The sequence below is a fragment of the Lutra lutra genome, chromosome 4 (genome assembly GCF_902655055.1).
Source record: "Lutra lutra chromosome 4, mLutLut1.2, whole genome shotgun sequence".
NCBI lineage: Eukaryota > Metazoa > Chordata > Mammalia > Carnivora > Mustelidae > Lutra > Lutra lutra.
Window position 1 is genome coordinate 116,500,623 of NC_062281.1, and position 13,315 is coordinate 116,513,937.

The 13,315-nt window shown below is 47.9% G+C and overlaps 1 protein-coding gene across 6 annotated transcripts in view; it reads right to left on the reverse strand.

Annotated features, from left to right (window-relative positions):
- The window catches only part of SLC44A3 (solute carrier family 44 member 3), a 113,937-nt gene that overhangs the window by 56,019 nt on the left and 44,603 nt on the right, over positions 1–13,315 (reverse strand). For all 6 annotated transcript variants that reach the window (XR_007126606.1, XR_007126605.1, XM_047725767.1 and 3 more), the window contains 2 exons: positions 10,906–11,092; positions 60–225 (listed from right to left, as the gene is read on the reverse strand). Coding sequence is in view for 4 of the 6 variants with exons in the window: in XM_047725767.1 (XP_047581723.1) it covers positions 60–225; positions 10,906–11,092 (353 nt within the window). In the remaining 2 variants the exon portion in view is untranslated. The remainder of the gene's footprint in view (positions 1–59; positions 226–10,905; positions 11,093–13,315) is intronic.

The window sequence follows — 13,315 nt, forward strand, 5'->3', positions numbered from 1 at the left end:
TCGTGATACCCGACATGAAGCACGTAGACAAGTCAAGGGCAGTAACCCGCTAGACCTACCTGTTGAAATAGCAAGTGACCAGCGCCCCAGCTACCGTCATGTGCTGGCATGCAAGGATGAATTCACTGGTCCAGATGAGGCCAATTAAATGGTACCACCACATGTACCGAATGCCTACGAGAGGCTGATATTCCACTTGGCCACCTTCAATAACCCGTGCAGCTCCTAAAGTTTAAAACACAAACATGCTTTACACCAGTGTTTGCCAAAGCACGTAAGATGGTTCACTAGGCTACTCTTTCCAATGGCTGGCTGTTAGCATTCCCTGGACACAAAGATACCAGAGTAAAGTTGGAAGCATCCAACCTCATTTGAGCTCTTCATAGCACACACAGAAAAATGGACACAGGTTTAACTTCTGAGTATTAGCAATAACCATATGCATAATGACTGATGGGTAGGCAATTTGCCAGACACTTGACCTATACTCTAACACTCATCCCACTCTGCAGTTATGATCACTGAGGTGTGGAAGAGCCAAGGAACTTTCATAAAGTCTCACCCGTTCATGATTAGTGGAAGGAGGAGATAAACTCTGACACACTAGATCCTAACATCTATGGTTTTTCTACCACACCACTTTGTGATGAAAAAAACTTGTTATTAGGACCATAGCTGCTAGCATTATATTCTAGAACCCTGCTACCCCCCAAATTTAGAGTTTATAAATGAGACAAGACTCTCCATTTATTTCTAAGGGATTCATTTCAGATCAAGGGCAAACTCTTCTAGCGCATTTAAAATACCTACTGGGTCTCAGTGTTAACGTAGGTTTATATCTCAGCCTGAGCTGGTAAGCTAGTTAGTCTCCTTAGGTATAATACCCATTTCCTGCTGGGGGGTTTGAATGAGATTACATGGTAAATGCTTAATATAGGGCCTGGTCCATAGAAAGTTCACTCCGTATGTGATAATGATTTTATTAAATTTCAGGAGCTCAATACTGGAGTAAACCAGGCCAGGAGGGTCACCCCAACAGGGCTCTGCCTTTTACATGGCCAGTCCGTTTGACTTACCCTCATCTGAGGAAGGCCCCAAATAAGCTCTGCAATTCAATTCCATTCAGGTTGGATTTAGTAAATCCAAATCCCAGCTCCGTGGCTCGGCGTGATTTCCAGATGTTTCTCCCACTATGTTTTTAAAATTATTGTAACTATACTAACTATAATCCTAAATGATCACAAGTCAGAAGATGGGCACTTCCGTCTTTAGCAAACCTACAACCTGAATGACATTTAAGGACTGTTTCATATTTTCTTTCTTAGCTACAAACTGGTTTTAGGTTCATAATTCCTGTGTCTAGAGACATTCACAAGAGGGTCTCTGTGGAGGAAGTGGGAGAAGGTAATAGTGATGTGAAGCAACCAGATTCCACGGACCGAGGCCAGCCTTCGGGCTTTAGGCCCTACGTTCTGCTGAACAAGAGTCACATTGTGAGAAACAGTGGAGCAGCCTGATTTACAGAGAAGTTAATATTTGATCGAGCACTGGGCTCTTCCTGCCTGGGAGGCCATCTCTTGTTTCAGGTATGGCACTGAGAAATGTTTATGCTTTTCCAAAATGGGTGTGTTTCAGAAAAGCATTCCCTGCGCTAAAGGAGGTGAGCCCCTCACCACTAATGCCTAATGCACTGAGGTAGATCAGGTCAGGGGAGACTTGGAGAATCACTTCATGGAAGGTCAGAAATGACTAGGGCCAGCCCACAAGCACACTCTACTTCCCGCAAGGTCAGGTCCTGGGGAGAGACAGCAGTTTCGCAAGCACAGGCCTAAAACGTCACACATGGTTTGGGGGTGGAGAATGTTCCCACAGAACAGGAGGCATGCTTGCTTTGACGGATGAAAGGTAAATACGGAGCCCTGGCTGCTAAGCGTGGGGGGTGGTCTCTCTTCTTGGCTGCCCTGCACCGTCAGGGGCACGCTCACACATTCGGGCTCGGCACACTGATGGCTATAGCGACTGGAGAGTGGCCAAAGTGGTAAGCCCAGGTTCATACAAGCCGTCCACCCCTCAGCATTTTCCAGAGAAGCAGAACCCCTATGTTATTTTGGTCACTGCTGTTTTAGAGTATCTTTGTCTCTGCCACCTTCTTTGTTCCTCTGGTTCAGCTATACCGGGCTGTTTTCAGTCTTTCCTTTAGGGCAGGGTTTCTCAACAAACCAATTCACATTTTGGTGCAGATAATTCCTCGTTGGGGCTGTGGGGGGCTGCCCTGTGCCTTGTGGGATGTTTAGCATTCATTCTGGCCTCTGCCCACAAATGCCAGGAGCAACCTCCCTCCCCTCCTCCACTTAGGACAGCCCAAAAGGCCTCCAGACACTGCCAAATGCCACTTGGGGGGACAGACCTACTTCTCAAAAACCTCTGCTTTACAGCAAACAATCTCTGAAAAATCAGGCGGCTCAGGCTTCAGGCTGAAAGCCTAGGAAACAGTGGTTACTGCCTGTGGGTGGGGCAGGCACGTTTATGCGCACAAGACTGCCCTCTCCTGGATGGCAGTGTCAGTGCAGGCAAGAGCCCTCCATCAGGACCAGCAGCTTTGTGGAAGACTGTGACACTAGAGCTATCACTCTTGTGTTAAGGGGAACTGGACTTCAGATAGATCCCAAACTATGACGATCACAGGATGATGGTGCAAAGGGCACTGAACTCGGAGAGGACTTGGTCCCAGTCTCAGCTTTTGACACATGTGATAAGCAACCTGGGCCCCTGCTCTCTCATTGTCCAGATGAAGAGGGTGGACAAGACAAACCCTGAGGCAGTAGTTACAGCCTTGGGCTTGAGTCCCACAGGGTGAGATTCGTATCTCAGCACTGACCCCTAATGGCTGACCAGCCTAGGGCAGATTATGGGGCTTTGTAACATCTCTGTTCCACCTCTTGTAATCTGAAGACACTAACACCAACTCCTTGCATCCTTGGCAACCCTGTCCAGTCTTATGACCTTGAGTGCCGCACATGCAGCTGTTATGAGGAATAAGTGGCTAAGACCCTGGGAAAAATGAGTACGATACAAGGTTAGGTATAGCTGAAAGACAGGTAGAGAGAATTCCAGCTCTGGAGTTAACAATATTTATTAAGCATCTACTGCATGTTGGAATGATGCTGGACATTAGCCATTAATGGGGGGAATATGAAAGACACGAACAAAAAATCAGAAAGAAGATACCATCTGAGTGACTATCAGGAACTCACATGTTGCTTTATTTGTCTACTCATCTCCCCTTCTTCTGGACTGTTTGTAAGTCCTCCTTGAACCTCTAAGGGTCCCCTCCTCCCCTTGTCGCTCTCTGTCAATGATCTTACTTTTGGTTTCTCTGAGGAAAGAGGAGCAATCAGAAAACCTCTGCCAGGGCCTACCTCCAACATCTACTTGCTGTCAGCAAGAGCCCGACCCCCACTTAATGGGATACACTGTCCATGATCCTAAGGCTAACCCTTCCTCTGGATCTCCTCCTCATCTACTGATGACAGCTCTTCAGCAATTCCCCTCCCTGCTTCCTTTATTCAAATGTACCTCTTAATGGAATCATTAACCATCTCTCATCTTTAAAAAAGCAAAACAGGGGCGCCTGGGTGGCTCAGTGGGTTAAAAAAGCCCCTGCCTCCGGCTCAGGTCATGGTCTCAGAGTCCTGGGATCGAGCCCCACATAGGGCTCTCTGCTCAGCAGTGAGCCTGCTTCCCTTCCTTTCTGCCTGCTGCTCTGCCTACTTGTGATCTCTCTCTCTCTTTCTCTCTGTTAAATAAATAAATAATCTTAAAAAACAAAACAAAACAAAACAAAAACCAAACCTTCTCCTGACTCTACTTCTCCAGCTTCCTTGCCATTTCTCTGTTCCTCTTTAAAGTTTTTTTTAAAGTTCATTTATTTATTTTAAAATAATCTCTGTACCCAAGGTGGGGCTCAAACTCATGACCCCGAGATCAAGTACTGCTCGCTCTTCTGAGCCAGCCAGGTGCCCCTCTGTTTCTCTTTATGGCCAAATTCCTCAAGATGGTGCCTACTTACTCATTTCTATTCTTTTCTCCCTCTTTCCCTTAAACCCACTCTGATCAGGATCTACCCCTGACCTCCGAACTTCTTTAAAGCAGTTTTGTTACGAAATTCAGTGATCCATCCTCAATCCCTTGGGTCTTATCTTGCTTAGCCTTAGCTTGACACACTGGAGGCCACTCCCATATCCCTGAAGCCCTTCCCCCACACCCCAACACCGCACACCTTCTATCCTCCGGCCCACGGGCTGCTCCTGGTCAGCCTCATTTCTGTTTTCCTCCTCAGCTCCTGGATCCTTCACCGCTGAAGTTCCCTAAAGAACAACCCTTGGATTTCCACTCTTCTCCCAGCACTCATTCTACTCTCATGGTTTTAAAAACCATTTCTAAAACGCTCCCAAATTCCCAAATGTGGCTCTCTAGCTGGGACCTCTCCAGAAACTTCAAATTCAAACAGCTAACCTCCCACTTGACATCTCCAGCTGGCTGCCAGAAAGCTGTCTGGGTTAACACGATCAAGGCTGATATGATGTCTCCTAACATGCTCCTCTCAGAGTCTTGCCCCATCTTGGCTGATGGCAGCCTCATTCTCCCATTCCTCAGCGTCATCTCTAAATCTCTTCCCTTCACACCGTCTGCTAATGTATCAGGAAATCCTTCAGAAACAGCCAGGGAATCTGGTCTGTCCCACCTCGCCCATTATTATGCCAGCACCATCTCTTCCCTGGATGACTGCTGTTAAAATGTAAGTCAGGTCATGTTACTATTCTGTTTAAAACTGGAATGACTTCCCACCTCAGATTAGAACTAGAGTTCCTATAAAGGCTACAAGGCCCAAGGATTTGACCCCATGCTCTCTCTGACCCCTTCCTGACCTACACTATCCCTCAACCACCCCCACTCCAGCTGAACGGGTCTGCTTGCTGTGCCCCCAGTACCCTTGCCTCGTGCTGGTCCCTTTATCCTTGCCTTCCTTTTGCCAAGAACATTGTCCCTCCCTTTATATAGGTCGTGGCTCTGCCCTTACCTCCTTCAAATCTTTGCTCACATATCACCTTCTCCGTGAAGCCCTCCCCAGTCACCAAGATTAAAATTGCACTCCTGCTCATTCCTCCTCCCTGCTTTAATTTTCTCCATACCACTTATCAGCTTTTAATGTACTATAAAATTCACTTATTTAATTTAATGCCCATTCCCCCTCTAGCTTCCAAACTAGAAGGAAAGCTGTATCTCTAGCAACTGTTTAACAGGTCAATTTTAGTATATGTGCTGCCGAAGCGAGCACTGTTTAACAGGTCAGATATAGTAAATGTTCAATAAATATTTACTGAATGAACAAATGAATGAATGAATCAATCTTCCTCAATAAATCTAACAAATATATCTCCAATATATTCTTTTTTTTTTTTTTAAAGATTTTATTTATTTATTTGACAGAGAGAAATCACAAGTAGGCAGAGAGGCAGGCAGAGAGAGAGGAGGAGGCAGGCTCCCTGCTGAGCAGAAATCTCCAATAGATTCTATATCCCTAATATATCTTACTATAGAGACTGGAGATGATTTTCAGGATATCATCAATACAAACGGGGAAACTCATCATGAAGCTAGCCATACGTCCAGATATTATAAACAAGCTTTAAAGCATTTCAAAAGATCAAGGTGATACTCATGATCATATACATGGCAGTTTCTCAAGGAAGGCAAGCCAGCCAGTGGGGATAACTTCCCAAAGGAAGCAGGTCCAACTTGGAAGGGCTCAACCTTCTAGTCATTCTGTGCACTGTCCTCTTCCAGCAAGCTGGCTCAAGTGTCCTCCTGACATCCGTTCTTGCCTATGTCTCCCACCGGCTCAGCTTCTGCTCTGACAGCATGAAGAGGAAGGGAAAAGAGAAGAAAATCTCACGGCCATTGAGTCTGTAATTTACCAAGTTCTTTCTAAGTATATGTCTCATTTAATACAGAGCTGCTGCGAACTCACCTACTGATTCACGATACACTCATTGACTCACTGAGGGGCTGCACACTGGGGTAAAAGACCCAGAAAGAAAAAGACATGGCCCCCGCCCTCAAGATGTCCATACTCCAGGGGGATGGAACACACGAGTCATTGTCTTGCATTATTGTTCTTCGTAGGACTTATCACCATCTGACATACAAATATTTACTTATTTCCTCTCTGCCCACTCACTAGGAGTTCTGTCCTATATCTCTAGTTCCCAGGGCTGCAATGGAGAGCTGTTGAAAGAATGAAGAGTATAAAAAATGCAAGGAAAATGAAGAAGCAATACTAAGTATGCCAGGCGAACTTACAGACAGATTTCTAAGAACTACGATGCTCAAAACCATTCTTGGACAATGACTAGATTTTCAAGCGGTTTGGGGGTAGAGAGTGGGGTGCAGGTTGTGAAGAGATGTTTCCAGATGAAGGCGTGGCAGGTGCAAAGGCATGGATGTCCCTGCAGACTGTTCTCCTTTGCACCCTCCCAAAGGGCCCATAAACTTCAAAAAAGCAGGGACTGTTTAAAATCTCTTTTGTGCAAGCTCCGTCTACCTGTTCCTAGGACAGGTCTGGGCTGCTAGGAGATGTTATCTTCTAGATGTCTCGGAACTTAAAAAAGACAATTTTCTTTGAAACTGTGTTCTCAAATATGCTAGGCAGGGCAGAGAGTAAAGCTGAAGCTTGGTACCAGAAACTCTAGGCGACAGGAATTCCCAACATAAGGAACATATATAGGCCCTTATTTGCAAAGCAAAGCTCTGGTACCATCTCAGCCTCCTCACATCCCCGTAAAGTTTCCATTGCCAAAATGGGAAAAGGGAAGCACGGAGGAAGGCCAGACCCTGCCGAGATCCTGGGTCCCTTGATTCCAGGCATGGCCCTTGGCCCCACTGCATCCCTGTGATGACCTTTCTAATTGCAGCACACCGGGAGGGGAAGTGACCCCCTCCCCCAAGACAGGCTTCCTCCACTGTCGACTCTGGGGTTTCCAGACCACCCTAATGGTGTAATGAGCCCACATGGGCTCCTTCCAACCTGCCACCTGCACCTGCTGGCTTCCCAAGGTTATGACAGTTTCACTTTTCCCTACTGGATTTTAGTAGTTGTTGTCACATGGCTGGTGGCAGGCAGTTTCTAATGGCTAACCAGTGTCACAGGTGGAGGGCTTTAATTCAGTCTGCTGAAATGATCCCCAAATAAGCCAGAATTTGTCAACTAGCTCAGAGACTGATTTAAAGCCTCTAGAGAAATAGCTCATCAGGGCAAAACCACCCAAGTTCACTTTTTCCTGAATTTTTATTTTCCTTTTTACACATTAAGATTTTAGTTTCTTTCTTTTTTATTTTTTTTTTTAAGATTTTATTTATTCTTTTGACAGAGAGAGTGAGCACAAGAGGGGGAGCAGCAGTCAGAGGAGAGGGAGAAGCAGGCTCCCAGCTGAGCAGGGAGTCCAGGGCAGGGCTTGATCCCAGGACGCTGGGATCATGACCTGAGCCGAAGGCAGATGCCTAACTGACTGAGCCACCCAGGTGCCCCAAAATACCAGTTCATTCAGCCACCTGACATGATAAAAAGTTCCAACTATTATCCACTGAGGACACTCCCCACCACCGCAGCCACACTGGGCACCAGCTGGACAACTGGAAGGTTCTATAATTCCCTGAGGGGATGTGAGGGGAAACAATCCGTCTGATCACCCACATCAGCTTCTTTTCAGAAGCTCAGACAGCAGCTCCCAGTATCCCACAAGTGCAGCTGGGATGTCTCCTGAAGGTCAAAATGACATGAAGCCAAGAAGCGACCCGCCCAGACCCAGAGCGGTGGCTCTGGCATGGAGTGAAAAGTTCTTTGAAAACAAAGGAATTCTGTGCACCTGAGTTGGCCCACAGGTGAGTGGAAAGGAGAGTCAGGTGGCTGAAGGGGACAGTCTGGTGTTTAGGATGCCCGAGCCCAGGAAGGAGGGAAGGACATAGTTCTCTGCGATACCTCCTCTCCTGTAAAGTGGAAGGTCTGCTAGCACGCATGCCTACGTCAGGTCCCAGGCACCTGGTTTTCCTTCCTGCCCTTCTGTCCCTCACCCTCTGGCCTGGTTTCCTCCATCCACTGACAAAGAATGGCCACACTTTAGTACCTGGCCTCCCAGACGGCTCCAGAATGCTGTGCTATCTTTGGCCCCACAGAATCCCCTAACCTGTCTTCCTGCCTCTCCTGCTTGCAGCTCTGCGGCAGGTGCCATTTCATGCCCCTGGGGCCCCGGGCACAACTTGGGCCTAACAGGGAACTAAAGGGACACCCCACTGGCCGCTTACCCCTGAGTCAGCCCTGGGATATGCTCCTCCCCACCTGTACCCCCAGCTCCCAGGACTGGCTCTCTCCCTGTGTCGTCTGTGACCAGGTCCTCTCCTGGGTTTGCTTGTGACCCCTAGTGAATCCCCCTGGGCTTCTTTCTGTTATCTTCTGATCTGGCAATTTTTAGCCTATCCTCTGAGAAGCCTTCCCTGACTCCCAAAGCAGGGTAGAGCCCCGTTCCCATGCTCTAGGAGCTCCCCAAAATTCTCCTATCATGACATTCATCAACCTTCATTAAGAGCACACATTTCATTGTCAGTCTGTCCTGCTGGACTCTAAGTGCTATTAGGAGAGGACACCATTCCTCCCCAGTGCCTTGCCCAGGGCCTCGGCCCCACAGTGTTCCCCTAACATTTGTGAAGTAAAAGGCAAGAACAAATGAATGGTCCCTGCCCCCAAGTATGGTGGGTTAAGCACAGTCCTTCAGCCAGACTCACAGCCCACAAGGACAGGAGGGGCGGCTATGCCCCAGGGGCTGGAGGAGGATGGAAGGTCCTTCCCTGGTCCTGAGTCATACTTCCATGACATCACCCTTTCTCTGGGGATTCTTTAGGGCAAGGGTTCCAATACCACCGTCCACCACCCCATGCGCCATCCCCACCGCCCTCGGCCACCCGTCACTCCCAGCCCACCCTGGCTGCGACCTCCAGCCCTTTCCTATTGTCCTGTAACCACAGACCCCAAACATAACACTGTGCTCAGGCCACACCTGCCAGCCAGTTACTGTGGCCACAGCACTGCTCTGACTTGATAGACAACTGAGGAGGCCCCCTCTGTCTCCCAAACACCGGGGATGTGAGATGGCAGAGTGCACATGGGCTCCACCCCAGGGTTCTGGAACCAGAGAGAGCCTCGCACTTCCTCATGGGGTGACCTTCCACAGAGTGCGCACACAGAGCCTCAATTCTCTTGCTTGGAACTTGAGCATAACAAACACAGGACGAGGGGCACTGCCATGCTTAAAGCAGAGAACATAAGAAAACTCCTGGCATGCAGCCTTGAATTGGGCACTGTTCAACAAATGCTTGTGCTCCCACACGTCCCAAGGCCACTGCCCTCCTTTCTGACTGTGACGGAGACTGCTTCAAGGGAGCAAAATAGAGCTGTTCAGTGTTGTTCTAGCTGAGACTTCCAACTGTCCCACAACATCTGTTCTCGCTTTTTCTTGGCAGTAGAACCTCTAATTTTTTAACTGCTAATGAAACCCCCGCCTGTCCTCCCTCGCAGGAAGGTGCTGCTGTGTCATAAGGCTCTTGCTGGTCAGGTGGAGGTGAAAGTGCCGTCATGACTTCTAGGAGGGCTGAGCGAGGGAGGGGACACTCATCTTCCTTCCTGCCACCTACCCAATGCCTGGTGTAGGATTCGGTTGGAGCCTGAGTGTCCATTTCAGCTACCGGATGGAAGCAAGTGGGAGAGGAGATCAGCCACAAGGTGCTGAGATGAAGTCGAACACACGCACCTAGGCCCTCCATCTCTAGAGGACCATGCTGGCATGAGGCTCCTCCTTGGGGACTTCATTTATGTGAGAGAAATGACCTCATACCATATTTAAGTCACTGGTTGGTTGAGTCTTCTGTGACTCCCAGACACACCTCATCCTGACTGATTATAGTCCTGATTCATCCTGGGTAATTATTCTGAGTTCACTGTAGGTCTGCTGAGAACTTATAGAGGACAGGAGAGAGTGCTCCCACAGCGTCTCTGGAGCCGGAAGTAGGGGCTATGCCTCCCAAGGAGCCTACTGACTGACCATCTTGAAGGGTCAGCTGACTCCAGAGAGAGGGAAGAGAATCTACCACACAGCAGTTGCTCTTACAGATCTGACTGGTGCTGATCGAGGACAACGTAAACTTGGATAAAACAGTAAGGAATCCTATTAGCCTTGTTGACTTGCCATCTGCTGTGGTTCTTACCCGTCTGCGATGGTCTCAGAAAGCAACTTACTCTTTGGTACTCCTGTCAGAGTACTGATCGTCTGAGGTGAGAGAAGTTGGCAAACTGCCGTGGATAAAATCTGAATCCTTCTTTCTAGAGACTTTTGTTCATATTGTAGCCTTTTTTTTTTTTTTTTTTAAGATTTTATCCATTTAGAGAGAGAGCACAAGTAGGCAGAGCAGCAGGGCAGAGAAAAAGGGGGAAGCAGTCTCCCCATTAAGCAGGGAGCCCGATGTGGGGCTCAATCCCAGGATCCTGGGATCATGACCCGAGCTGAAAGCAGCCGCTTAACCAACTGAGCCACCCAGGTGCCCCATATTGTAGGTTTTCCGAAAGCTCTTTCAGTCCCCACCGAATTTATTCTCTCTTGAAACAAACCCAGTTTCTTGAAGGCCAGTGTAGAAGAGGAAAAGGATTTTCCTGCTTTCCTTCATGACAGAGCCCTGGCACCATCACTGTTGTCATCAGACACCTCTAGTTCCATGGTCCCTATAAAAACAGGCCAATGGCTCCAAAATGCTGGGGTCTTCCGAGCCCAACTCCAAGGTGATGGAACCCAGAGCTCTTACCTGCGGTCCCCAGGCTCAGGAGCACAGCCACCCAGAAGACCCAGAAGGAAATGAGGATGGCAAAAGTCCACAGTGGTTGGAATAGCAGGAAAGGAGAGTTGCTGATGGCCTTATTTATGACTTGGAAAAGTTCAACTGTCAGTTTTATTCTCTTTCTGTGGACAAATATCAAGCCGAGCAGAACTACCTGGTGAGAAAGGGGTTAGAATAAATGACTCAAAATAATGAAGAACTGAGAAGAACTTCAAGTAGACCTTCATATTTCACTGATATCTCAGCAAACAGCTCTATAGCTACTCACTATTCTTATTATAATTGAACAGAAAAATGTTCAAATCCTAATTGAGCATCTACTATGTGCTGGTCACTATGAGAGATCCTGCAGTTCTAACAGTGAACAAGACACAGCCCAGGCCCTAACGGAACTTGAGATTTGGTCAGAGAGCAAGAGAAAATGCACATAAGGTCCTCTAGGTTCAGAGAACCCTCTTCTGTCCCTCATCTCCTCCCCACAATACCCAAGAGACCCAGAGAATGCTCAAGGACTGCAAAAGGCAAGGAGTGCAAGTATAAGGGGAAAGGGCAGTGATTATGTCTCCAAGCAACCCTCTGTGCTTTCTCTCTTGGTTTTAGTTTCCCTCCATGTAAATTCCGTATTAAATTCATCCCCAACCCCAGTCCAACCATGGGCCATCTCCCCTTCACAGGCGAGCTTCTGCACAGATTAGTCTCCCCGTGCCATCCACACTTTCACACCCTAACCCAGAGTACAACATGCAAGTCTCTGTCCATTCCTCTTTTCTTTCTTTTTTTTTTTTAAAGATTTTATTTATTTATTTGACAGAGAGAGATCACAAGCAGGCAGAGAGGCAGGTAGAGAGAGAGGAGGAAGCAGGCTCCCTGTTGAGCAGAGAGCCCGATGCGGGGCTCGATCCCAGGACCCTGAGATCATGACCTGAGCCGAAGGCAGCGGCTTAACCCACTGAGCCACCCAGGTGCCCCCCATTCCTCTTTTCTTAAAACTTTCTTCTCCCTTCACTTCTGTGATTGCTTTTTTCTGGCTCTTCTACTTCTTCAGTTGTTGTTTCTCAGAGGCTGAGAACGTTCATTTCCAACAAGAACCCCTAGCCTTGGGGTGCCTCAGTGGCTCAGTTGGTTAAACATCTGCCTTCAGCTCAGGTCATGGTCTCAGGGTCCTGGGATCGAGCCCTGCATCAGGCTCCCAGCTCAGCAGGGAGTCTGCTTCTCCCTTTCCTTTTGGCCCCACCCCCACCCCCCATCCTCTGGCTCATGCTCTCCCTCTCTCAAATAAATTAAAAAAAACAAAAACAAAAATGAAGAAGAAGAAGAACCTCCAGCCTCACCCCTCTCTGGGTGCTAGGTGAGTAAGCATCAGTTCCTGGCCAGGCCGTGAATATCCTACAATGTCTCAAATTCATCTTGTCCTGAGCCAAATTCATTATCTTCACACAAAAATCTCCTTTCTTCTAGATTCCCGATTCCAGTGGCCATAATTTTTCTGGACTCTCCAAGAATAGGTAAGTTTCCTCTATTGTGTGTTTCCATATTATCTCAAACTTACCCCAACTGTAGCACTCGGCATTTTCTACTGCAAATGTTTACTTGTATGAATTTCCCATTAGGTTAAGCTCCCCAAGAGCAGAGCCCTCCCTGGTGCCCAGCACAATCCCAGTTACCTGTGTTCAGTTTCCTAGATCTCTCAGTCTGTGATCCACAGTTGATCACAGCTCAAGTCCTATCCTCAACCATCTGTGCCCTAATAACCGCCTCATTGGCCTCTGTTTTAATCCCCTTGGCTCCTGCCCCTACCCCCTTCCCTCCTCTAACCTACAGCTAAAGCGATCTCTGAAAGGGTAGAGTCAATGATGTTGTTTCCCAGCTCAAAATCCCTCAACAGTTATCTGCGCTTCTGGGTAAAGATCAAAGTCATCATCATCCCAGATAAGGGCCTTCCTGGCATGGCCCCTCCCCATATCTGCCTCTTGGGCTTCTGCCAAGCGAACCTCCCACGGGTCTTTCTTGTGTCCACGTGACCCCATGTGTGCCATTCCTTTAGCCCAAGATACCCTTTCTCTACTAGCTGGGCTGAGGCATTCCTGACCCGAAGGATCTCACAGTCCATGGAAGAAAGTTGAAGGAAGGCGGATAAAACTAAAACAGCTCCCAGAACTGGGAGCAGGGCCTCCTGCCCCAGCTGAACATGTCCGGTCACCCCAAGTCGTAAAGGCGAAGTAGGCATTTCCAACTCTGCATTTTTGAAGGCTACTACTATCAACAAGAAAGAGGGACCTTTCCTTGGTTTTACTTAAAATTTTCATGAAGCAAAATGATATGATCTCTAGGTAAATAATCTTGGCTTCTAGCTCCCACGTGGGAAGCTAACACTTGT